Source organism: Lonchura striata, chromosome 7 (genome assembly GCF_046129695.1).
Source record: "Lonchura striata isolate bLonStr1 chromosome 7, bLonStr1.mat, whole genome shotgun sequence".
Taxonomy (NCBI): Eukaryota; Metazoa; Chordata; class Aves; order Passeriformes; family Estrildidae; genus Lonchura; species Lonchura striata.
Window position 1 is genome coordinate 16,843,070 of NC_134609.1, and position 26,996 is coordinate 16,870,065.

Consider the following 26,996-nt stretch of genomic DNA (forward strand, 5'->3'; position numbering starts at 1 on the left):
ATATTAAATTGATGACAATTAATTGATTTTCAAATATTTCAATTTATTGCATTTTGAAAGAGATCCACTGGGAGTACGTGAGCCTTTTAAAATGCCCTTGAAGGCAGATCCTGCTCTAGATATGCTGGTGTATCTTAGTAAACTTTTACTTGTGTGCAAAGTATGATGTTTGTGGTCTGCTATTTTAGATTGTACAGTAAAAGCTTGTCAGTTTAGGAACTGTGGGAGAGCCATTTGCATATGATCAAAAGGCTACAGTGGCTATAATTTACAGATTTATCATTGGTTATTTTGGAAAAAATTCAGTGTACCATGGGCCTGCTTTTTATAGATAAGAGCTAGGGAATTGTGTTGTGCATTCCTAAAGTGAAAGAAATGTTTTACTCTAGGACTTTATATAGTATTGAGAATGAAGGAAAATTACAGAATTACAGATTAAAGAAATAACATAATATAAAAATCTAAATATCCAAGTTAAAAATATTGCAATTTTTGGTTTGAATTTTACTTTTTAGGTTTCATTCAATAATTTCATATAACATCTGTTAAAATTTTATATATATATATATATATATTTTATGGACAGTGTGTAGAAGTTACATATTTTAATAAAAGTACTGTATGTAAATTAAATTATATGAAAAAATACCTAGAGCACACAGTTAACTCATTTTGCACCATTATTTTTTCCAGTTTTTAATTGTAACCATTTTTTTAATCCATTAAAAATTATTTCCAACAAATGGCAAGTGTTTAAGAGGATTAAGAAATTGATCTATACTATTCTATGCAAAGCAGAAATCCACTGGGGCTCATTGAAGTTCTTTCTAGATGTCTTTTCTTGTAGCAGGAACAGTGTCTGAGACAAAGAATTACAAAACTACACATGTTTTGGATTTTCCTTCTTCACCACCACCTCCACCACCTCCAGCAGCACTTTCTGCTAAAAAACAAGGAGGGAAAGTAAAATGAGTATTTTCTGTTAATTTTAGCTGCTCTAATTCCTTATTATGGAGTGCTGCTTTTATTTTATGCATATCATGTATGTTTGGCTGTCTGAAATTTCACTGCTTGTCTGGGATATTGGAATAAGAAACAATGACACGTTATTTATACATATGTGTATATAGTGTAGGAGTTGATACCAACATTTCTCAAGGGACCAAACACACACTGAACCACTCTTACTGGAAAGTTTCAGTATTTACATATATGACTGTCCCACACATACAAAACTGAGGTATGAAAGCCATGCAAAAGAAAGAAACTCTTGAATTATTATAATCTGTGAATCTATTTTTGAAGCAGATGATTCAAAAACTTTAATTTGACCTAACTGCATAAACCTTTTTCCAACCCTGCATGAATCCCTTTGTAAATACTAATTAAGAGAGAAAGAGAGAGAGAGTTCTCATGTTTTTATTTATAACTACTGATTCTGTTACTCTCTCTCAAATGATGCCACAGGTGTTCATTGGTCATAGTTAAGATTCTTTCAATGTAATAAACTGCATTTCCAGATTCACTTAAGGTAAGATACCAATATTAGAATTAAAACTTACATTTGAAAGCTGTGGATCACCATGTTACTAGGTCATTTTCGACCCTTTCCACCTGCATTGAAACATGTCACATGATCAGTGTCCTACCCTCTGTAATTTGTGGATATAATCAACACTATGTTACTAGCTATGTAATTTATTTTCTCAGTTTAATACTGTATTTTGCTTTACTTCAGTTCTGAACTTTCCACTGTAGTGGTTCAGCAAACATGTTTATTTTGTGTCTACTGAATGGCTAAGAATAGCCAGGTCAGTGTGTTCTAGAGAAACCACCATGGTTCAGCATGTATCAAATCTTTGTTTGTATGAACTGATTTAACAAACCCATGTATTTACATGGCCTTGATTTGACAGTGTCAGATCTGTTCTTCACAAATATCCATGGCCTCATTCCAGTGTGTGTTTTTAAAGGATGCAGAATAATTCCATTTTGTTTTGTGTGTGATATTCAAAGGCCAGATCTTTATCTTCTGTAAATCAGTCTGTCCATGCTGCCTGTGTAAGGTTTCCTATTTTCCTATAAGGAAAACATTCTTAATTCAATGACTTAAGTGATTCCAATGATGTAGGATAGTCCTAACTTCCAAGTGAGAGTAGAAATAATTGACTCTTCCTAAACTGATAATTTAATTTCTTTTCAAGAAACTTATACTTAGGAACATTGGATCTGACTTTGGTAACTTTTTTTGGTAGTATTCTTTGCTGAGAAAGCAAATGTGAGGAGGTCCCAGGTTTTGTTTTGTTTTGTTTGCTAGTATTTCTGTAAAGTTCAGATGGTTACTTTCCAGTGTAAGGAAGAAGTAATTTTTTCATACTGACAACCAGCTAGTTCTCAGCAATAAATGAATCTTAAATAAAATTAAATGATTTCAAAGAAATGAAAGTGTAATTGAAAATAAATTTGGGAGCAAATAGGAAGGTGGAATTTCTGTGAAAATGTGTGTAAGTGGTATCACAGTGTGAACAGACCAAAATATTTGACTCATTCTATTAAACTCTTTCAGAAATCTGCTTTGATTAAATCATGTAACTTACAGTACTTCTTAAACCACTTTGCAACAACTTTTTTTTTTTACATTTACTTTTATTGTAATCTAGTATCAATTTTGTAGCAGCCTGTACCATTTCACACACTGATAGTAACTTGATGGGTGGCCTTGAATAGCTTATTTTGTGTAAAATGTGAAGAGTACTCACCTATTTCCCACAGATACTGATTAACAAATAAATTGGTTTTTATATTATTTTATATATATATATATATTATATAATTTTATATTTTAAAGATGTTTGAAACACAGAGTAAACTAACTTTTCTTCTTCAAACTAGCTGACCATATATCACTGTTTTAATCACACATGGGTTTTTTTCATCTTTGAACCTTTTCAGTCATCTCAGTCGATTGGCAGAGCTGTAGACCTGCTGTTCCACATGTAATAAAAGAATAAAAGTAACTGACTCATTTCACTCTTACACTTGAGTGACAGATTTCAGGTTTCTATAAGATTCTCTTCTAGGTTATGCTATGCAGAACCATGCTTCCAGTTTTAGGACTTGGTCTGTCTTTGGAAGATCAATGTTGAATTTGTTATATGAGAGAGTGTATTTCAGCCAAGAAACTGGTGGTAGGGAACTAGAGCCAAAAGCTTTATCTTAAACTTGGAAGAGAAGTGGGGATTGTCACTGTTTTTATTTTTGTTATGAATGCATACTCTGTTCCCTTCTGTTTTTCAGTTTTAACTGAAAACAAAGCACCTGAATACATTTGGTGCTGATGCCACGCAGGATTTTGATACGTCTTGTATTTCAGATAAGCAAGGGTTTAATTACATTCAATTTTAAGTTTAGATAGAAGAAATGTTACATTCCCTTCACTTTTGTGGTGGTTCTGTTATATAATTCTGCAGTTCAGAAAATGATGTCACTGTACTGGATTTGTGTAATCTTTAAAGGTTACTTCTCTTTCAAGTAAAGATAAACCTAATTTGGCTAATTCAGAACTTGCATACCATTAGCATAAAGTTTAATACTGCACAACTGCCACTGCATGTGTGAATTTGAGAGAGAGAATATGTTGGCTGCCATAAAAATATATGTAAATGAAAACCTAAAAGTTACTTAACCTTTTTGGGCAGCTGCTGCTTCTTCTTCCTTTTTCTTTTGTTCTTCAATGGCTTTCATCTTCTCTTCATATTCATCAGCTCGTGTTTTCCATTCAACCCTGTTGTTTTGAAGACCATCAAACATTGGTGTAATTTCCTTGTGAAACCTCGAGAATTCCTGTACAAGCAATGAAATTAGTAAATTAGAAATTTGTAAGCACTGATTAATTGTTCAATTTGAAATTGTGGAAATACTGTTGAGAAAGCATTTAATTTTTCTATTGCATCTAATTCTAAGGCATATTGTTGGAAATACTGTGTTGGGATAATAATGCCCTGTTGTGCACATAGTCTGTTAGGAAAATATTGTAATTATATGCTCCACATTTTAATATCTTCCCTAATCCCACATATGATATCATGATTCATATAATACAACTGCGATACATTATATTTTATCATATGATTATCAGTATCAGGATGCAATTAAAAAGTCTGTTATCCTGTAATATATTCCAAACAGATGAGGATATTTCTGAAGATGTTAAAAAAATCACTTTTTTGCCTGGCATTTTTGGATAATATTAAAAACTAGACAGGGATTAAGAATATAGCCATTTCAGTACCTTACAAAAGAAACTGCATATCTACATGCCCCAAATATTGCATATTTGTATTCCCTTTGCTGTGTTATTAATTGCTTTCTGTAACTAACCACGTTGCTTGCTTATATTAAATGGGACTAGGAAGAATCAAGCTGGACTTTGTAATTCAGTCTTTAGGCAATAACAGATCCTCAGCACTTTGAAGTTCCACTGGGGTCTTCCTCTTTTATGAATTTGTTTCACATCTCTTGAATTTATTCTATGGGAACAATTCTATGATGTAACAGAATACTGAAAAATTATGGTGGTTGTGGTAGTGGTTCACTCTATGACCAAGAGTACATCTTATCACTAATTGTGCCATCGGAACTGCTGGAACAGGAAAACTAGTTATTCTTACCTTGTACACAAATGTACACACAAAGTCTATGAAACCAACTTGGAGCTTAGGCAGTTCATCACCTTTGTTTCTGTCCATCATAGGCTAGAACAGAAGAGCAGTAATTTAGTAGATATTATACTTTTTGGTATAGTGATCTCATAAGCATCATGGTTCATTATTTTTTCAATGTTTTAGTAACAGTCTATATGGCTTAACACTGTGAAATTATTTAATTATTATTAATTTCATTTATAATTAATTATTTAATTTAATTTAACCCTAACACAGTGAAATTATTTAGTACTTACAATAGGTTGTTGCTGCAGCACAGTTCGTTCCAGGTCACCTTGCTCCCAGAATTCATTTGCAACCATGAGGGCAACCTGAAGAGGTACAATTCAGTGGAATTGTCAGCAGAAAATAGTACATTTAAATAAATAAAACAAGGCTTTCCAGAAAACTTTAAAAAGCCTACAGACACTGTGTGCTTTTCTTAAGGCTTTTCCCAGCAAATTATCACTAGCAATATTTTAATGCATGCTGAGTAAATAACAGATTATTGCCTACAGAAATAAGGCAGTATTAGCAACATAGGAGTCTTGTAGTGCCTGTAATGTGTATAACTTAGAATAACAAGTATTTGCAGTTGTATTTTCATTATGCTTTGTTAAAACATATTCCACTAAGTCTAAGTTATGAGATTCAGCAGGATGTTCAATAAATACTGGAGTACTTCAAGTACTTATATACCACTCTGTATTACAGAATTTTAGTGTGTTTGAGCAGCTTTGCAATGGCACCAAGATCTACAGAATAGATACAATTCAGACTCTGTTATTAAATCTGTGCCTTAAAAATAGCTGGAAAGTAGCAAAAATTGTCCACCAAATAAAAAAATGAGTGATATTTAAAGGTAGCTAGTTTTAGTGGAAGGACAAGTAGAGAGAAGGGTTGACAACTGTAGAGTGATTGAGACATCATTGACCACCTACACTCAGAAAGGTAGAGGCTCTCTTCTGGAAGCAACAGGTAATTAAATATGCATCAAATAATAATAAGTTGTTTGGTTTTTTTTAATTGATCATACACCAAATGGGCAATAAAACAGAGAGTAAAGCAGTATTGTCTACTTCTAAAATACCTACCTTACTCTGCACTTCCCAGGGCTTCGTTATTGCAGACAGGTCACATCCAGTCATCATCATAGCCCTTTGAAAACAAAAACCAAAACAAGAGTATAGTTTTGTGTGTCAGGAAGATGGCACCAGACTCTTTTCAGTGCTGCCCAACAACAAGGCAATAAACTAAACCACAAGGATTTCCCTCTCTACGTGAGGAAGAGCAAATACCCATTAAGGGTACAAGAGCACTGGAACAAGCTACCCAGGGATGTTGTGGCATCTGTCTGGTGACATTCAAAACCTGCCTGGACCAGTTCCTGTGTAATCTGCTCTAGGTCACCCTGCCTTGGGTGATCCCCAGAGGTCCCTACCAACCCTAACTATCCAGTACTAGGATGATTATAAAAAAATAAAAGGTCTAGGTGTTAAGGAATTTACAATGCCAAATGAATTAATATTTTGCATATTTTAAGAAGATTATAGGCATCAGTTTCTAAATTAAAATCATGGTTGTTCTCAGCATTGGACAATAGCACTAAGTCCAAATTTGCATGTTAAGGGGCCCAAATTCTTTTAAAATCTAGTCCTAGATAATTGATTGAATAAGGACTAAAATATTAACCACCTACATGATGACTTCTTTCTTCGTTGGGTCAATAGAGATGTACTTAATTGCCTGCTCTTCTGTTTCCATTTTTTCAATTGCATCCACAATCTTTTGAAACATAGTTCTTTTCCTGTTAAACCAATAAAGCATATATTACTGAATGTGAGTTCCTGCATTAAAAATAAAATATAAAATTGTATTTATTATATTTGTGCTTTTCTCAAGTAGGTTCATAGTAGTATCATAGTAATACTTCTTTGCTGTTGAAAGCAAACTTTTTAGGTAACCTAGAACTTCGATTTTGCTACATACCACTGGTATGTGAAATAATGTCAGAGTTCCTGACAAAGAAACAATCAAATTCCTACCTCTTCAGATTAAAATCTTCGGGGTGACATTCTCATTTTTTAGCATTACATGTTTATTACTTCTTGTAACATACTGAATTGGGAAAAGTGAAGCAAATACTAATAAATGCTCTGCCACTCCCTCCCATCAAGAATCCTAAGAGTTACTAAGACCTGACTGAGAATAACTATCAAAAACATAAGCCTGTCTTGCTATTGCTTCATAAATCTTCTAGTTTGTTCTTTGAATGAATGAAATAATGGAATTACTCTTCTCCAAATCTTAGTAACTGCTCTTAAACAATTCCCTGCTATTAAACAATTCCCTGAATTTCTGACTTTAAATTGTCCCAGTCACAAAATGAAAGTCTCCACGTATTTTTAAGGAAGATACCCATTATTAAAGCACACTAATTCACTAACTTAAGAACAGAATTGATTGAAATTTGGAGTCATTGGCATATTTAGCACTGGGGTCAGTGGATGTCTCCCATTTTTTTTAAATTTTCAGCATGCTCCTGCTTACTGAGTATCTGTTGTATGGTGTGTTAAATGTCACACATGCACATAACCTCACTTTTAGGCTACTGAATCCAGACTTCTGGTATACAGTGCTTGCTGTAACTAAAAGTATATAGGAATGACCTACTAAATCTATTACCTACTAAGTATTATGTACATTCATGCATCCTCTAATTTGAAAGCTTATAATCAAGCTAAGAATGTCTTGGTTTTTGCAAGAATTAGACTCAAGAACAATGTTAAATAGAGCTATGTTCTGTGCATATAAACATATAAACAACTAAAAACTACAGTTACACATTTGATAGGATTGATTTTTTCAGTAGGAAGTTACACAGAATTTAGTACTTACTTGAAATACAAAGCCAAGTCAGTTGCTATTATTGCAACTTCAAATAAGTGTAGAACGGTTTCATACTGGCGCTTATTTAGGTTCTGGAAGATGTTTAAACTCTGCAAGGTGGAAAGTTTAGGATTTCAATTCCTTTAATAGCACTGTCTTTCATTTGTACTATACAGATTGTCTCACAGAATAGGATTACAAAATTGGCCAAATACAGTCCTTAAATTAAAATATAAAATAACGATAAAAATTTAAAATTCACATTCAATTAACCTAATTTTCCTGACTTTTAAAGCTTTCCACTTCCCTTTTTCTTCCTGTTAAACTGGGTTGACACAATTGCCTGCAGCAGTGTGTGTGACCTGCCTTGGTACGTGCAATGTCCTTTTTCCTCAGGCAAAGGGAATGAGACCACCATACAGCATTTTTCTAAGTGCCTTGGTTTTATTTCCTTCTTTAACAGAGATACAAGGTCTTCATGAGCCAGGGCACAGTGGTGTTGCTGGTGAGAGCCTCCAGAGGACCCGCCAGCTGCTGTGCCTGAGAGCAGGAGTCAGTCCCTGGCATCTCACATTTGAAAAAGTACATTGCCATCAATAAAGGGAAAGGTTTGTTTGTTTTCATGTCATAAACCTTCTAGGGATTTTATTAACATAGTGCTACTGCTTAGCGTAAGGATTCATTCCGCGGCCTCACGAGGTCAGGCAACAGCATCACCACAGGGATTAGAAGTGGAAAATGAGGGTGAAGTGGGTGCCTGCCCTTCTGCCGCAAACAGGGGATGGAAGGGCTGCATGTGTGCATGCCCTGCTGTTAAACCACCCTCCGAACCCCATGGCAGGGAGTGTAAATAGTGGGTTCTGCACTAGGTGGGCCAGAGCCCGGCGCCGCCGGGGCAGGGCGGGCGGCGCGCAGCGCAGGAGCAGCGCCGGGGCCGGCTGAGGCGGGATGAGGCGGGGTGCTTGATGACAAGTGTATATATATATATATATATATATAATGTATGTATTAGATTTTCTGCTTTGGTTTCAATGTCAGCTCTTTAGTGCAAGCAGAAAAAACCTGAAGAGTGTGAGTGAGGCCCAGAGGAGAAGCTTTTCTGTCTGAGGTGAATCTGTTCCAGACCGAATCACTGATGTTTCTCTAAAAGTGGAAAATGCATAAGAATTTGTCTTAAACTTGAGAATTTTAGCATTTCTTTTGTGGACCTAGAGATATGCATGAGAACCAGTACATTTGTAACATTGTAACATAACTGCCTCTTCAGTGTTTATTTGTCCATGATGTACCTCGTCTTGCAGCAGGGTTTTACTGTACTCTAGGTGATGCCTTTCCAAAATGGAAGAGCCGTGAAGTTTTGCCAGGGGAGCAGCTGATCTGTGGAAAAATTAGCAATTATTTAGATTATTCAATATATATATGATTTGAAGGCAGTAGTTTTTATTCCGCTTTCATATTTTTGGTATGATAGTGTAATCTGTGTAAATTAGCTATTGGTATGATACAGAGAAAAAAAACCAACTTGATTCCTTTTGTTTTTGTGACTGAGTAATGATGGAACTTGGAGAGCGCTGGGTGTTCAGTGCCCACTAAAGTCAAAGTCATTGTTAGATGCCTCAAAACTCAAAAACTTTGGTATTTAAAATACGGCTTCATTTTGTCCTGCATGTTTAGTTTTCCTGTTTGTTTAATCTGTGCTCCTTTTATGTACCTTAAAAGTAGCCTTTATCCATCATTTACTGTTTATTCTGCAGCATGGCTTTTGAACTCTTGTTCATCTGTAATGACTGGGTGGTGTGCCCTGGGATTTTAGTCAACTGTAACATAAATCTGAAATAATGGAATGTGCTGGTTTTGCACCACACAATATAATGGAATTTAATTCCTCTAACGCTCTTGAGCTACTTCACTCCCCCAAAATTACCTTTTTATGGACAGCAAAAGTCCTGATAGCTCAGGTTTGTTCCATTTTATCACAGGTCTTAAAGTGTTCCCCTGACATTGGACTAAGCATCAAGAAGAGGAAATTCTGCATCAGATTATGGTTGTGAGATGAAGGGAGAAGCATCCTACTTACATGGGCTCCAGTTCTACATGTTTGGAAGTGTATTTTCCTCCTTTTTCCTTTGGCTTACAGCCCAGATAACCCAAGGTGGATTGCTACATGGCACCCATATTTTCTGATGTGATTAGGAATATCGTGGTAAAGCCTGATGAGTTCTATAAATAGCTTTACTGCATATGATCTCATGTAGAGGGCTTTTATCTAAGGAAGACCACAGTGGGAAGATTTAAACCCAACCCGCTACAACCCCCCTTAAACTTGTTTGGATGAGAGGCAGTCCATTGAATAAGAAACAGCATCTGTCATTCTCTATCCTACGTCACCTGGAGAATCCCTGGGAATAATCAGAAAATCCCTTTGCGTCACTGCTCTAGCACACAGGCTGAAAAGGCTGAAATGTGAGCAGTGGATTCAGGGTCAGAGGGCTTGGATCAATCACTCTGAAGATACAGCTGGTGGAAACTAGCCAGAAAATTGTAATCTTCTGATACACGTAACATTCTGAGAAATGTGTTCTCTGGGTAGCACATGGGAACACCCCCACACAGATCACATAAAACACTAAATGGTAGGATGTTCACTCCTCAGAGGAGTGGGTCTCACCATGATACATAATGCTTTAATATAAGGGAAAATTTAAATGAATTAATATAGTTTCATAACAAACAAGGTAAAAATCACAAAGAAATCCTTTAGACTATTCTCTCAGAATGTATTACAGCATGAATTGCAAAGTGTGAACCTCACTATGTGTAACTTCTGGGCCTGTGGACCCAGCAGTAGAAGTCAAGCTTGTTGACTCAGACTTTTGTGTAGCATAGGAGATTACACCTCAGGAAAAGATCTATATCAGGAAACTGAGTGTGGAGAAGAACAACTGAACTAGTCAAATTAGACAGTGGAAAACAGAGCAAAAAATTTTGTCTCCTTCTAAACTAGCCCTTGTCTATATCACATCTTGAATCACTTTCCAGAAAAGTGCTTGTGCCCGGACTTGAAAAAGTAATCCAATTATGGATTTTAATTTACTTTACTAATTATTTTGTGTTCTCATGGGCTTGAGGCTCTGTCTGCTACAATACAAGCATTGGTAGAGTTTTAAAAACCTAGTCTTAAAAATTGATTGCAGCTTCAGGAGATCCTTCTAAGAATCTGTCTTGGCATTCTGTCTTTTTGTTTCAGCTGCCTGAAGTCCTCTGGGGCAGAAATCTTCTGTAGCATAATTATTTATTCATGCCAGATGAGTATGGAATAGATACCTTATATTTTTGCAATTTTTTTTCTATTTATTTTCCACTAAAAGGAGTACATTTCCATATATTTGATCACTTATACTTACTTCATTTGATACAAGTTATTGGTCCCTCTGTGATCAATGTCATGGCAGAAAGCAGCAGCAACCATAGCAAAGGCTTCTAAGTCAGTATAGTATTTCTTTATTTTTCCTGTCTGTAAAAGAAAACAGATAATTCTTAGTGTGGGTCTTCCTGAATTTTCCATCTGGAGTTGAAAGAATGCTAGTTAATGAATTTGGGGTTAATATTAGCAACATTACCATCAGCAGGGTAAACATTGTTTGTCCCACATTGAATCCATGTCTCCAGTTGTGATAAGTGATATCCCGATAACCTTTCCTGACTGTGTACATCCATCTTGTAAGGACCTATTGGGAACAAAAGGGAACAGACAGCTGTTAATTGAAACAGAACAAAGGAATTCCCATTAAATAACTAGAATAGAATATGAAATGACTTAATTTTGCAAATTTTTTGAAAACAAATGTTTTTCATTGAATTAAACATGAAAACAGCAATTTTTTCTTACACAGATGCATGTGGATTTAATTCCTTACCTATCTTACACAATTCAGGATTAATTTTATGTTTTTCTGACAGACATGTAAACATTTCCTTGAAAATTGAAGATTGTTAACCATACCATTAATATTGTAGTATTGCCTACTTCTAGATTAAAGCATGTAAAACCAACTATTTTTCTTCTATTTAAAAATAAATATTAACAAGAAAAATAAACCAGACCTCAGCTGGGACTTTGAATTTTTCAACAACATTTATCTCAAAGAACAGTCGTATTCCACAAGTTATCAGGCCATGCTCTGTAACAGGGAAGTCACTGAAGCGGAATTCATACAGTTCTAAATCTTTTGGATCAGGTAATTCTTCTTTCTGTAAGGAAATATCAAAAACAAGGGTTTTTCTGTCAAGAACAAAGTTGGAAAAGCTTTTTTAATTTTCTTCAGTAGAAATACTGCTCAAGGACAATATGCTTACTATGTCTTCAAAGGTCTCAGGTGTCAGTATGAACTAAGATGTATTAAATTATGAAATACAATCATGATACTGCTGGCTTTCTTCTCAAAATTAGTAGATAAAAGCCTTGGGCAATTTCTACTCTGAATTCCAACAAAATGTGTTGTAACCATCTCAACACTTCCTTAGTTTAGAAATATTAGTCCTTGGAAGTTCTCTTCTCTGGTATAAAATCCCATGATTCTTCCTCTTTTAGCCTAAGGCTACATTAATCTTTTTCTCAACCAAATTAAATTGCCTATTTTGTATGTATAGATACAGATAGAGATTCACACTGAATAGCCTAACTGGTATTAGTGCTATTAGTGAACTGTTGTCTAACACTCTTCATCTCTCTCAAAGCCTAGAGAGAGCAGCATCTTATTTTAAAGAATGTGTTCCAATCCAAACAAGAATTCTTCAAGGAAGTCTGATGCAACACAAAAAATAGCTTCTATTATCACAATTACTCCCTTCCTCCTCAGTAATTAAAAAGAATCTTCACTTTATCAAGAAAGAAAAAGACGACTGAATGTATGCATATATTTCAACAAGTAAGGCTGATCATCCCTTCCCTTCTCCCTGGGTTTTTCCTTCATATCTACGCAGATCTGAGATCAAGGACAAAGAAACCTAGACCAGTGTTGTTTTAAGACCCATTACTTGGTGAATCATCAGATCTAGGAGCACTTACTTTATCCTATTAGTTATCTGGGATTCCAGGTCTTAATAGGATAAAGCATTTGCATGTAGCCTTGGCAATGCAGAAAATATTAGACCTTTGAATTTGTGACTTCACAATGTTGAAAAAATAAATCGGTTTTTGTAGATTTTAAAATTCATACCAGTATTATGTTTTTAAATTTAGAGCCTGTATCAGAATAATCAGATTTTGCTCTACCCATGGAGAAATTTTATAATGTCTATTATTTTTTAAGATTGTCATGCTACTAAATTAAATTTCCTTTAAAAGACATGTGAAGCTACACACTGTCTGTTGATTTTTTTTATTTCACCACTTGCAAGCTGTGTGAGCATCTGTTGTGTGGAAGCCAGTAAAAAAAACCACCAATGCATTCCAGCATGCACATATACATAACTAAAAAGAGTTTAATGAGATCTTTACCCTATGTCTACGTGTACATTAGCAAATGTGGTGTAATAGGAGGAAATATGTGAAGTGGTTAGTACTGGAAGTCAACAGATTTGTGTATATTTTAGCCTTTTTTCTTCAGCCTAGCTCTGTTTTGATCCATTAGCAGTGGAAGTTCATCCAGTGTTTTCATTCAGAGCATGTCTTTGCTCTTAATTTGAGGTTTTTTTCAGATAAAGTAGGCCAATTCCTGTGCTCCAGGACTGTTGAAGTGCACTAAATATGCAAAAATAGGACCTTTCTTCCGAAGACAGTACCTTTCTAGACTGAAATACTAAGGCAGCCAGAGGACTGCAGTACAAACTCATTTTTGTTTTGGTAGTAGCAGAGTAGTAGAGCAGAGAACTCATTAGGTGGTCACTGTGGAGTCACAGGTCACTGTCTTTAGACTTCTCTGCCTACAGAAATGCAGGAAAAATAATCTGAAAATAAATTTGTTCCACTGGACACTCCTACATGTGTTCTCTTACCTACAACAAAAGTGGCCTCACCACAATATCCCTTTCTTTTATTTTCAGAATTAAATACATTAAATTCAGTTACAGCATTTTCTCTATGAATATTTTAAGAAATTTAACACTTTAAATGTCATTAGTATAAAAATGTCTATGTAATTCTGACTGTCCAAGTTTCTTGATGTACATTTGGGACAGAATGCTTCCCCGTGGGTAGCAGTGGGGTCTGCAGAGAGAAGGAGAGAAGAGGTTGAGGATGTGTTACTAAATCAACTCCATCTAGCCTGTGGAACTGATAGCTAACATTAGTTGTATTTGATCCAGATTTCACCATGTATAACCTTTTCAATTATGAGGACACATTACTCTCTGATGTAAATACACCACCTGAATTTTCAGTTTAATGACTTACCAAAATCCTGATGAGATCCTTTTGATCACATTCCTCTAAACTTTTTGCATTCAATTTCTCCTTGTATTTCTAAAAATGAAAAAGAGTAAGAAAATTCATGTTTTGTGTAGTAAGCTTCCTATTTTAATTTTGTGACTGTGTACAGAAACTTACCAGGATAGATTCAACTTCAGCAGGGGTGGCCTTTGTCTGGTACATAAGCATTTCCTGAGCAATGTCCTTCCTGTTTTCAAGTTTGTTCATTTTGTCATAAGTGTCAGTATTTAAAACAGACCACCCCAGGAACTGTGTGAGAGTCTGCAACAAAATCAAGTAAAGCAGAGATGTTGCCATGACAACAGAATGAACCTGAAAATTTGAACTTAGTTTTCTTAAAGTCCCATTTCTGTTAGTGCCCCTTGAAAAGCAAGGTGCCACTGTACTTGTTAGACCCATTTATCTTCCTTCAGCCAGTTCTGTTAGCACTCACAGCCTCTAAGGATGTTTGGCTCATCAAGTAATTAATATTTCCACTTTATATACAAGACTTTGGGGCTTATGAAGTTTAAGTAAGGTGGGTGGACTTGGGTACACTGTGTAGCATCTTATCTTGCCTGAGTGCATGCAGTTATGAATGCTCTGTGAACTCCCATGGTCACAGGCTTGGCATCTGTTGGCAAGCAGCACACCATACCTGCTTAGCCACTGCTACTTAGGAGATGCTGACCATTGTTAAAAAGTCAGAGGATTAAAAGTAAAGTTATAAGCAACTTTTGTTTATTGCTGGAATGTAAATCATCACTCAAAAATTTTCAGTTTTATAAAGCGAGATAAAATCTCAGATTCTTAAGAAACTATATTGTGAAGAAGATAGACACTTGGCTAGATGTTAATATGGCCTATTTGAAAAATTTTTGACATATGAAAATGACTTTTTACTGCAATATTTTTTTAACATCACATAGCTCCTCAAATCCTCTAATCCTATTAAGCTTACTTCAGTGATCTGTTCATCATATTCGTCAAAAGGTTTTCCATCTTTCCTGTTGTAAAATGTTGCAACTCCCACAATTTCTTCTTTTTTGTTGACAATAGGCAATGACAAGACGTTTTTGATAACCCATCCAGATTCATCCACTGGTCCTTTCTGTAGGGAAACCAAAAACCAGGAAATGTGTATTTCTTTGAAAGTAATAATACAGCTGTGGACATAAACAGTGTAAATATTTTTTTTGTGCATCACAATCAAATGAGAAATTATTTATACAATCAACTCGATAAGCAATTAGTGGCAAGAACTAGAATACTTTTCTACAAAATTTGTAATTATTAGCATTACTGAATTTACCTGAAATGTGAAGTATTCATCTGCTGGTGCATTCATCATGTTACAAATCTGCAGCATAAAGAAAATGACACATTCTTGAAGTGGAATATAATGTGCATCAAAACTTGGTCTAATATTTTTAAAAGGAATATTTATTTTCTAAGCTAATAATAGTGGGCATCCTAGCTAGCTACAGAAACTAAAACTTCCTCTTAAATTACATGTGGTTATTCTAACAGACATTATTTTGGGATGTTTGTAGCAAAGTCCCTCAGTGTCTCGCAGTGCAAAAGCATAATGCTTAAGAAAATTACTTCCAGTTCAAAATGGCATGGGGATTTCCTGAAAGAAATAATTGAGTACTAAGGTTTCTATTAAAAATGCTACAGAGTTACTCATAGCTGTCATACATGACTTTGAATTACATATGTGTGTGCAAGAAGATATAGGAATTTAAGAAAAAATTTAAATCTTGCATGTGATGATTTTCTTACTTTGACATTTTTGTGACATTTAGCACACCTGGAAAGTGACATCAGACACATATGTTATTCCTTTGATATCACCACAATCTGAGGGAAATTATCCTGTTACTTTCACTGTTTGTGCTGAGGCCATCCAAATAATGATTCAAATTATTTTACTGGAAAAAAAAGTCACTGGAAGCATCATGGTATTTTTGTAGAGGATTTTGGTCATGGGGAGGTTTGGGGGGTTTTTTGTTCAATCAGAACAACTGCATGATTTAAAATGCTAGTTTTTTAGTTTTGCTATGAACTTACAAGACCATTTTCAGCCACATATGTTGGCAATCCACTGACAAGACACCAGTGATCTGCTGGAGGTGACCTTTTGAGAGACAATGAAATTAATTTATTTCTACAATGTAGACATGCTATTCTATCCCAGCAATGTCTAATTACCACACATTCACCATCTGCTAGTGAATACTCACGGAATGACTTTGATTTCTTCTTGTCCATGTAACAGATAGTCAATAATCTTATAAAAGTTGACTTCCTAAATAAAAATATAAAAACATCTAGGTGACTTGTAGAACTTCAATGTCAAACTTCAGTTTCATAAAAAGAAAAATTAATATCCTCACTCGTCCATCAGGTGTCTTGGGGCCTTTGTAAGGCTCTGCCTCCCCCAGCCGGATTGGCCACTCATCATAGAACTCCTGAGAAAATGATACACAGGGAAAAAGGAAAAAACAAATCAGTTCTTTGTTCATAGATAACATCACATCTGTGAATTACAGTTTGATTTTTATTTCTACTTAGTTTACTATGGTCATATTTCAGATAGTATTAAGAAAACATTAGTAATTATATTCCAGACAAGAAATGTTTGCCAGCAAATTGCAGGCTAATCTTATCCCTAAATAGTTGTACAGCTTAATTGTTCTTCTATTTCTAAAGCAATAATCAGACCTGCACCTCTACCTTTCTTACATTGAAGTATGAATATGAAAAAGTATTTCAGAATTAGCCTTTATGTTTGTTTTGGTTGTATCCTTTGCCATATTTTTATTTTGCATGTAATATTTGTAACATTGTTCAATTTTAAATAACTTATCCCAAAGAGGTAGAAAGCATGGGAACTTTATGTCTTGGAGATTTCACATTAGGAGTTTCTAGCAAGTAGGAAAAAAATAGCTTTTACCTTCTCTTTAGTCATGTCCAGCAGACCAACAGAGTATCTTTCACAATTCAAATACATTCGAATAGTATACAGTGCTTTATGAAACTGTCGTTCTATATCTGTTAGCTCTTCAAATACTTTGTTGGCAGACCACAAAAGCATCTATTTGCAACAAAAGAGAAAGAGGATAATGTTCAGAACAATAAGAAAACATAAACATATTAATCCTAGGCATTCCAGAATGAAATCATAAGGTGCATCACTGTTAACAAATTAAAAAAACAATAAATAGACTGTATCCTTACTTCAATAAGATTGCAAAAATATAAAATAGTGGGAATGATAATTGTTTCAGAGAAAAATGAAGCATTTTTATTAAAAAATGTTTCTATACCTGGCTTTTTCGTGATTCGATACTGTGGAGATACGACGTATGATTATTTCTTACCATCAAAGATATAAAGTTGAGGTATTTTTTAAATACCTAGAAATGACAAAGATCAAAAACAAAACAAAAGTATTAAATTAAGATATAGAGTCACTCAAACTACTTGTTTAGCTAAAAGCTGTATTATTTTGTGACATTTTACCTCTTCATCCTCTTTTGAGAACTCAGGGGCATTTAATTTGTTGAGTGCCATCACAACAGCAAGCACCTCTTTACCCTGTGTAATTGCAGTTGCCAACATATTGACTGTTTTATAACCAGTTTTTTTATCCATGAAGTCAGAAAAATGGCTGTTCTGAAAGAAAAGGGGAAAAAAATCGTAAGTTAAATGCACAACAATTATCATGCCAAGAGCAAATGATCATTTTATTTGGTAACAGATGTTTGCAATGCTGTGAGCACTGTTTCACAGTGTAGTAGGTTTATACTTGAAAAAAAACACTCTCAGACTTAAGTCAATCTTGCAGAGTTATATGTACAAGCGTAACCGAGGCATTGGTTATGAAGATAGCTTCTGAAACCAAGTTTTGTGGAATTTGTGGAATTAAAAATATGGGAAATATATGATCTTGTGACTACCTGGGAATCTAATATATATAGCTTATGTTTTAGAGAATGACTTCATAGCTATGTTAATGTTTAGTATTATTTAATTATTTCAGTAAATAAAATTCATTATGCATTTCCCTCATACAATATTTAAAAGTACCTCCTGTTCTATATAAAATACTTATGGCAGAGAAGCATCCCCAGCAAGTATTCACCTAGCTGACCTGTTTCTTAATCCTTCCTGTCTGACACACTCCCATCCCTGTTGCTCTACAGGCTCTTTTGGTGAAAGAAGAGGTTATAGGTATAGGATATAGGACCAGAGCTGCTTTTGTTGAGTGTGTGATCCTGTTGAATAAGGCCATGTGACTAATGAATGAGCGGCAACTCAATACTCCATATTTACATTTTCATCCTCAAAACCAAATGTTGAGGAGGGTTTAGCAAAAGCTATTATTTTAATTTTTTAATGTAAAAATATTGAGAAGCTAGTTCATGTTTCATGGATAACTGTTTTATTTCCTCATATCCAAGAAATCATTGGTGTTTTCTTCAAAGCCTTTAGTGTTCTCTTTAATAAAAAAAGAGATTTAAACATTTTCAGGGAAATCTGTTTGTCAAGGGTTGTTATGTTTTGTTATGTTATTAAGAAAATACATCCGAATGAGGTGAGATATGAATTGGAGGTTTGAAATCTGTTGATACATGCATACTGAGAAATGCCATGGTTCTACTAAGCAGCTAAAATATCCAGACACTGTCTTCACAGAGCCTTTTCCATCCGCTCACATTTCACTGCTAACATGTCAGTACTCAAAATTCTTCAGAGATGAGCATTCAATTCACTTATACTGCATGTCTATGCCCAGAGGTGGCAAACACTGCTGCTATTCATTCCTGCCTTAGCTTAGGCAGCTGACATCTGCATGGTGCATCCCAAGGTGTCTTCCTTGCTGACAGGCTGGAGAATGTTGCAGGATGCCACATAATGGAACTTCAGCTTTCATAGATTATACATAAAGCTGCTTGAAGAAAACCCCAATCAAATAAGCATTTTCTAGGTTATAAAATCAAGCATGACAATGCTTGGAAATGGCAGAACTAAAATTGTTTGTCTATTATGTAGATTTTTTCCTCTTAATTTCCTTTCGCCCCTCTTCCCTCTAGCAATTGTTTCTAGTATAGGTTGAATTTATAGCATATACAACTCTAAGAAGAAAGACTGAATTTTATTATGTCATCAAAATATTAGGATTTGGGCTTTTTCCTTTTTTTTCATAGCCTTTAGGCCTTTTATGTTTACATTTTATATTTCCTTCTAGGGCTGCGTTTCAGTGAAACAAATTAAATGTCTGGAAGTAACTCTTAAATATTGTATTTATGCCCTGGGCTCTCTTGCAGAGAATTGACTCCCTTAAGGGACAGTCTGTGTCCTCCCCATGAATCTCATTCAACATATCAGGCTCTATTTAGATCCCTGGAAAGTGTAGCCACTTTTGAATATATTGTCTATGTGAAAACGGGATGCTTTCTCTGTTTCCAACAAACTCCCTGACTTATTATTTTCTGTTTTTCTCAGAGAAAGGCATAGGAGTATCTCCTGTAACAGACATCCAGGGAAAATGCCAGGCAATCTATCTCTTCTGTGTGAGAATCAAATACTGTTCTGTAGCTTGCTAAACAAGTATGTTATTACATGGAAATACTCAGTTTTCTGTGGGTTGTATTATCTACTGACACAACCATTCTGGACTTGGGTGTGCCTTTGAGCTTCTGACTGTTTAAACATTGAAAACCCAGTAAATTAGACAGGGAACTTGACCCTGTTTTGTAGTCCCTCTGTGTCACTAAGAGCATCTAGTGTTCCTGGTGAGGCCCAGGTTCCTGGATTTAGGGTACTCTATACTACTGTGAAGGAATAAATAAACATTTCAGATGCTCCTGGATTTCTGAACACTTAAAAGGGATCTGTAGACACTAAATGAGCTGAATCAGCAGCTGCTGTCTCTTACTTTGTTTAATAAGGCCAGAATGAAGGTACAAGAAGGTGATCAGAAGTGTTCAGAAGAAGCATTTTGGTCACGCAATTTTTGCAAAGGATAGAAACATTTTAATACAAGTCTCTGTTAATAAACAGAAAGTTTAGTAACCACAAGCCATCCTGTGCCTAGCTAGTGTGAAGCAGAAAGATAAAAATACTTTCTAATGAATTGGCAGCATTCCTACAACACATACAAGGACTCCTGTCTCCCATGATTTGCATATACAAGCAAAACATTGTGCTCAGATTCAGGCTTTTCATTATTGGATATTTTATTAAAAACTCCTAGGAGTTTTGAAGCCTTTATTTCCAACAGAGTTGTAAAAATACTTTCTCTTGGGAGCATAAGCTCTTTCTTTTTTCCAAAGAAAATCACTTTTTACAATATCTAAGAAATGATGTTCATAGACAAATAAGCAAGAAATGTGGTCTGCAGTACCAGAGCCAGAAGAACATCTTGGTGCTTCCATGACTTCATGAATGTGGACACAGTCTACTTGAACCTGAACCTATGAATCAAACTATCTTTTAGAACAATGTTTTGAACTTCCAGCTCTAAGCTAAATCACAAAATACGCTTTAAAAGAGAAATTATGGAGAAGAAATTTGCTGCTAACCCCCTAACTGTAGTACATTTGCAGACATTTCCTACTAGCTAGTCTAAATAATTAAATCTTAATTTAATCTTGAGATTCCAAGCTATTTACTGTACATGATCAGTTCTTTAAATAGGCCCTGAGATATGCAACATATCCTGGATTTGCAGGAAGCCAGCACCAGAGCCTAGCTATCATGACCAGCTAGCACAACCTTTTTGAATGGAGGAATGTTTCCTAATATTCAATCTGAACATCTCCTGAGGCCACTTCCTGTTATCCTATTATTTGTTAGTTGGGAGAAGAGGCTGACCCCCCACCTTTCAGGGATTTGTAGACATTGATAAGGACCTTCTAAGCCTGCTTTTCTCCAGGCTAAACACCCCCAGCTATTTCAGCCACTCCTCATAGGGCTTGTGTTTCAGATTCTTCTTCAGCTTTGTCACCCTGCTCTGGAAATGCTCCAGCACCTCAATATGTTTGTTGTAGTGAGGGGCCCACAAGTGAGCACAAGATTCAACATGTAGCCTCACCAGTGCTTGGTACAGGGCAGAAATCTCTGCCCCAGAACTGCTGGCCACAGTTTCTGATCCAAGCCAGGATGGCCTTGGCCTTCTTGCCCACCTGGGCTCTGCTGGCTCATGTTCAGCTGCTGTTGGTCAGCACCCCCGGGTCATTTTTTGCCAGGCAGCTTCCCAGCCACTCCTCCCTGCATTGCTGCCTGTGGTTCAAGTGACCCAACGCACAAGGGATAAGAATTAATCCTGCAGGTGAGGTGATAGGGCCAAGACAGCAGATGCCTGTTTTCCCCCACCGCTTTCCCCTTGGAGAGCACAGAGGAAGAAGGGGTTATTGTGACCCCTTGCAGTTTTGACTATTTTACTCCTATTGGGTGGGAGGTTCTGTGTTGGATAGGTGAGCTCAGACTGCACATATTTTTTTGCATCATCTCCACATGGTTTCTGGGTTTCTTTCTGGTAATTCTACAGGATTTTCTTCTCTTCCTGATCTTTTGTTCTTCCATTGATTGTCTTGCATTGGCTCAAATTTCTCAAAATTTTAACCGCTTGATAGGTGTTACTAATGCGCTATAATGCTTCATCTCTTACTTCTACTTAGCCTAATTTCAACTCACAATTTCTTTGTTTCATAATGATATCATTGAGTATGAATAGAAAATAAAAATCACATACTAACCATCTACCTGCCCCTTTCTTAGGCCACACTCCAAAAATTACATATTGTCAGGGATGTAAATTTCATTTTAAGATGTAACTTACTAGCATTACAGTACAAACTGACTTGGTTATTGTCAACATGACTAGAGTTCTGAAACTGAATCAAGGAGACGTTAATATATATTTAACAGCATTTGGGGGTTGAATTTTCAATTATGTCACTGAAATGCCTGCTTGATATTTGGCATATATAGTGACTATTTTGTAACTTCTTGAAATTTGATTTGTATTATATTAAGTGGGTTTTCACATTAAAAAAAAAGGAAAATTAGATAAAAGGGAGCTTTTAATTTTCATTTTTAATGCACTTTGTTTCTTCAGTTTTGGAAACCTTCTTGTTAGAATAGTAAATAAAGGAAATAATTGGTTGGGATTTTCTCCTGGAAGGCATAATGAATAGGAATTTGTTCTTGTATTAAAATATTTTCTGGTAAATTGATTAAATCTTTGCCATTATAGAAGATTGGAATATGTTTCCATTTTTCTAGTTAATATTTGTTGAGTATGAGATTCTGACAATCTGGTGTTTATTATCAAGATAAGATAAAATGGAGGAGCAGACATTAACATTTACAGTGCATATTTTTCCCATGCAAAAATCTACCTCAGACAGCCTGGAGTCTGGAGACCAGAACATCCACATTAATCTGAAACTCCTGTCAGTTTAGACAGGCCTGGAATTAAAGTCTCTCCCACTCTTGGGTTAAAGGGTAGAGCTGCTGTTCTGAAGCTGGATCAGCTTACAAAGGGATGATACCAATGCTTGCAACTTGAAGATGTGTTTAAGTTGATTTGTACCATGGGTTTCCAGTGGTTAAATTAGGTGCTGCAACAATCACTCTTCTGGCTGCTTAATCTGACTTGGAATCTCCCGTGGTCTCTTGTTCCTTCATTGTACTGGGGGTTGTAAATTCCAGTGCAAGACCTCTAAAAATGAGGGCTAGTTATTTCAGCATCAAAATATTTCAGCCTCTTTATAGATCTAATCCAAAAGCCTTCACTTATTTTGAAGCATTTTCCCACCATTTTTATATTTACTCAACTAAAACAAATCATATTATTTATTGAGTTTCCTGTCCTTAATTAAATTCTTGTTTTTAAATAGCTTTGAATTGAAAGGAACAGTGCTTTAATTTAAATAGGTTATGGATTAAAGCAAATATATAAATTCTGTATTATTGGTTCTTACAAGCTGATAATGTGAGATTTTGATTCCCCAAAAATGACATACGCCTTGTAGAAGTATTTTTTAGTTCTTAGTTTTATTTAGAAATAATGCCTTGGAGAAAAATGTACTTTCCTGTATAATGTTGTCTGTGTTATCAATTACTGTTAAAAGAATATTAATGGACATATCAAGTTTTTTGTACCCTATTATTTTACTTTGTCATATTTGAGGCACATAATCTGCTATACCCTGTGAATAATTTGAGACAAATTATTAGGGTAATGTATCTGCCTGTCCTCCTGTTTCTCACAACTATTCAATCCTGGATTAAATACTATTAGCTCTCACAGTCAACAGGTCCATAATCTTGTGGGGAGGAGACTGACTACTAAGTTAATTATCGAAGGTCTGGATCTTTTCCTCGCTTTTCTTTTCTGGAGCATTAGTCAGGATGAGGAGCTTCCTCACGTTTATTGGTACCTTTCCAGTTAGAAGGAGATAATCCCTAAAGAACTGGTTACCAGGCACTAAAAGTGGAGTAATTTATTTTTCAATTATTTATTGCTCTTGTGATCTTTTATTGCATTTACTTTTGTTATAAAGGGGTAATGACTGAAGAATGAAAATGTCACACCATGCGTTTGTCAATGTTGTCATGTAATTGAGACTTAAAAAACACTATGCTGTTTGGACATGGACTGTGTCAACAGTAAAAAGTGGATAGAAATAACATTTTTAAAGTGCTATAGCTAACTAGAAATAATCTTGTGCATTTTGTATTCTGACAAGGCACTAGGGGAAAAATTCTTCTCTGGCTTAACTCTTCCTGTTATTTTTTGTTCATAATTTGGATAGCAGACAATCTTATTTGACTGAAGTGTATATGTAGTGAACTGAAAAATAATTATCCTTTCTAAAACGTAATAAAGACTTCAGTGGCAGCATATTTCTGCTCCCATGGACTAATTTTATGCTTTAAACATTAGTGACTCAAGCTGCAGTTCAGGGTTTGCTATGGAGATAAAGATTCTGGTGGCATAATTGGGAACTCTGCTTGTGTGAAGAGTCTGAACTTGGACACTGACTTTTTGTACACAAAGAATGAAAATCCTGACATTTTTGAGATCTTTAAAGTTGTTTTTAAATATCAAACCTTGGTTCCAGAGAAGTCTCTGGGAGTTTTGCAATTATCTAGTAAACTGTCAATATTCTGGTGATATTTATTTACCAAATTTAGATTAATGGAATCCTAGTTGAAGTGCATTTTTTAATGTGTGCCTAATGGCATAGACCTCAGTAATCCTAAAAGAGTAAATGGGTTCCTAAGGACAGATTACCTTAGAATGACTGAAGAATAACAGATACTCAGTTGACATAAATTAATTTATGAGCACAAAAGCCCTAGCAGGATCCAAAAAGTTCTCTTACTTAAGCATATATAAATAAGGCTTGTCACAAAATTTTGAACAAATACTATTGCAAACACAGAAATATTTGGTTAGCCCTGCTCTGGGCACCTCTGACATAATGATATTAAGAAGCAGTGCAGTGTCTGATAGGAGGCACATCTTTTCTGATCCTCCTGATCTTTTCTCATGTAATCAGTCTTATGAACTTGGACAGATTATCCTCCAATACTCCCCACGTGGTGGTAAGAGGCAATAAATCAGACACTTCTTGTCAGAACAGCAGCCATTGAAGAAAGGATATTAGTGGTCAGTTGAAAATGAACTGATGGTTTTCTCAAATTAATCAGTCTTCTCTTTGCCCCTGTGATTCCTACTTACAGCTGAGGCAGTTTACTGTATACTGGAATGTTATTTTCCTATATATAAATCTTCATTTGTTTCTGAGCTTTAAAAGCAGTCCTTTATAACTTTTAGCATGGTAAAATATATTAATTTTCGTTTACCTACTGCAAAACATATTTAATTGCTGTGTAAATATTTTGATTATTTACATGGAGCTTAGGACACTGTAGTGGTTTCTATCTCTAAAATATTCTGGAATTTTAAATTGACCGTATAGGAAATACTGAGAATCCAGACTGTCATCTTGATAATTATCTTAGCACCATTTAAATATATTCAGATTTTCAACAGAGGACTAAAAGAAATGAAGATGCCATCATTTGATGATGCAAGGCTAGTTATTTTTAAGGAAATCTTAACATTCAAAGCATGTTTACATTTCTCCATGTATTTCAGAACAGTTTCTAAAGTAGACCTCACACATGCGTGTTTCAGTTTTGTTAGGACACTCACCATTTTAATTGTTTGTAATAAATAATTATAATAAATATTTAAATAAAATGAATAAATAATATAATAAATAAACTCTTATCACACCTTAAAGAAAGAAAATGATTCACCACAGATTCAACAGGAACTTCAAAAATGTCAGAACAGCTCTGACTCAATCATTTTCTTCTATAGATGATTTTGAACAGAAGCCCTGGATCCAGATATACTCAAAATCTAACCCCTTTTAAATCAAACACTGACATAAAGCTAAACATGTATGTTGACACCATCTTCCTCTGTCCTCATTCACTTACTAATAAGGATACATCTTCATTACAAAAGCTGCAAATTAAATGATTAAGAGATGCATGCATGGCAGCATGAAATGATTCCAGAAAACACTTGCAAGCCTATACTGGCAAACAGAATACAAGCCTGTCTTGTTCAGCAGAAACTCAGGAATTTAATAGTCTCTATTAATCTAATATTCTCTTCCATTATTATAGTCATTGACATTACAACTACTACAAGGACTCTGAAAATGCCTAACTAGGCTACATTACGTGGTTCTATTGGATTTTAAGCCATCTCTGCTGACACTTTTCTCATGTTGTTGGTCTGGATTTCTGTCTCTTGACAGTTTCCTGAAGAACAACTTTTTGTCTCAAACCCTGGGCAGGAAGAAGCAAATGCACAGAACCCCGTTCCCCAAGAGAAGTCACTTACCTTTGTCACATCAGGTACATTAAAAAACTTCTTGGTATGAGCAACCCATCCCACTATCCCAATGTCCAGAGGAAAAACAGTCTCATTTTCTGGTTTCACCAAATTCTTCTCGTAGTTGGAAGTTGGAGTGATATCAAGAATCCTGGAGGCTACCTCTGGAATACCATTTCGGGAACGACAAATGAACAGACTACACCGATCAGCTGCCAGCAGCTGGGCCAGCCTCTGCAGGGCCTTGTGCACCATCTTTTCCATAACACATGCCTCATCCTGAATTTCTGATACCAACTCAAAAATTATGTTACATTCCTCCAGACGGGACATGTCTTTGAAGCTGACTCCTTCCTTCACATCTCCAGGGTTCACGTTAAAGATACTTCCCACCACTTCAGGTCTCATTTTTCGGTCAAAATACTCCTTGGCAAATTGGGGATTGTTCTCCAAGTATTTTTCAACGGCATCTTTATTTACCTCACCCATTTTTTCTGGATTTTTCTTAGGATTTCTTTTAGAGCTGCATCACCATCAAAGCAGGAATGGTAGCAAGAAGTCCTAACCTGTTACTAGTAAGAAAGATGTACTTTGTACATATTGTATAGCTCACAGACATAATACATTCATCTTCCTCTGTGGCTTCCAAGCCTTCTGATACTCTTGAGATATGACAGAAGGCACTGGCTTAGCATCTTCTTAGTGTGAGATCTTGGAGACCGCTAATTAAAGAGATGTCAGGACACTAAACCCCTGAGCATTCTTAGCTCATAAATCCTCAGGGAGTCATTTTAGCATTTTAAACTAACAAATGAATTCTTATAAAATTGTCTGATGTGTAGATATTTGTACCTGTATGTTATCTCCTCCATTCACCATATATATACACTGTACTATGCACACAGAAGTTCCTATTAAAACTTCATATGATAAATTCCACCCAGATCCTTACCCCACATTATACACGTGCACAGATGTACACACGTGTATTTGTCAGAGGCACTTAAGGGCAGGAAAACAGAATGTTATGAAGAAGTCTTTTAAATGGTAGAACTTA

At 35.4% G+C, this 26,996-nt stretch overlaps 1 protein-coding gene across 3 annotated transcripts; it reads right to left on the reverse strand.

Annotated features, from left to right (window-relative positions):
- Positions 1–796: 796 nt before the first annotated feature.
- Positions 797–26,428, reverse strand: PDE6C (phosphodiesterase 6C). Of its 3 annotated transcripts, none has more exons than XM_021540171.3 (22): positions 25,949–26,428; positions 17,530–17,682; positions 17,334–17,423; positions 16,961–17,101; positions 16,401–16,475; positions 16,248–16,312; positions 16,075–16,141; positions 15,314–15,361; positions 14,963–15,112; positions 14,140–14,283; positions 13,987–14,055; positions 11,697–11,843; positions 11,213–11,320; positions 10,997–11,106; positions 8,882–8,969; positions 7,602–7,702; positions 6,403–6,510; positions 5,798–5,861; positions 4,961–5,035; positions 4,671–4,754; positions 3,687–3,843; positions 797–916 (listed from the first exon to the last, which is right to left on the reverse strand). In XM_021540171.3, the coding sequence occupies exons 1-22, from the start codon at positions 26,426–26,428 to the stop codon at positions 873–875; spliced, it is 2,568 nt and encodes an 855-aa protein (XP_021395846.1). In that variant the 3' UTR covers positions 797–872. The 3 variants fall into 3 exon arrangements, with proteins under 3 accessions (XP_021395846.1, XP_021395839.1, XP_077640606.1); XM_021540164.3 differs by having other exon boundaries at positions 797–943; XM_077784480.1 differs by lacking the exon at positions 797–916 and adding an exon at positions 1,572–1,614.
- Between the last annotated feature and the right edge of the window lie 568 nt (positions 26,429–26,996).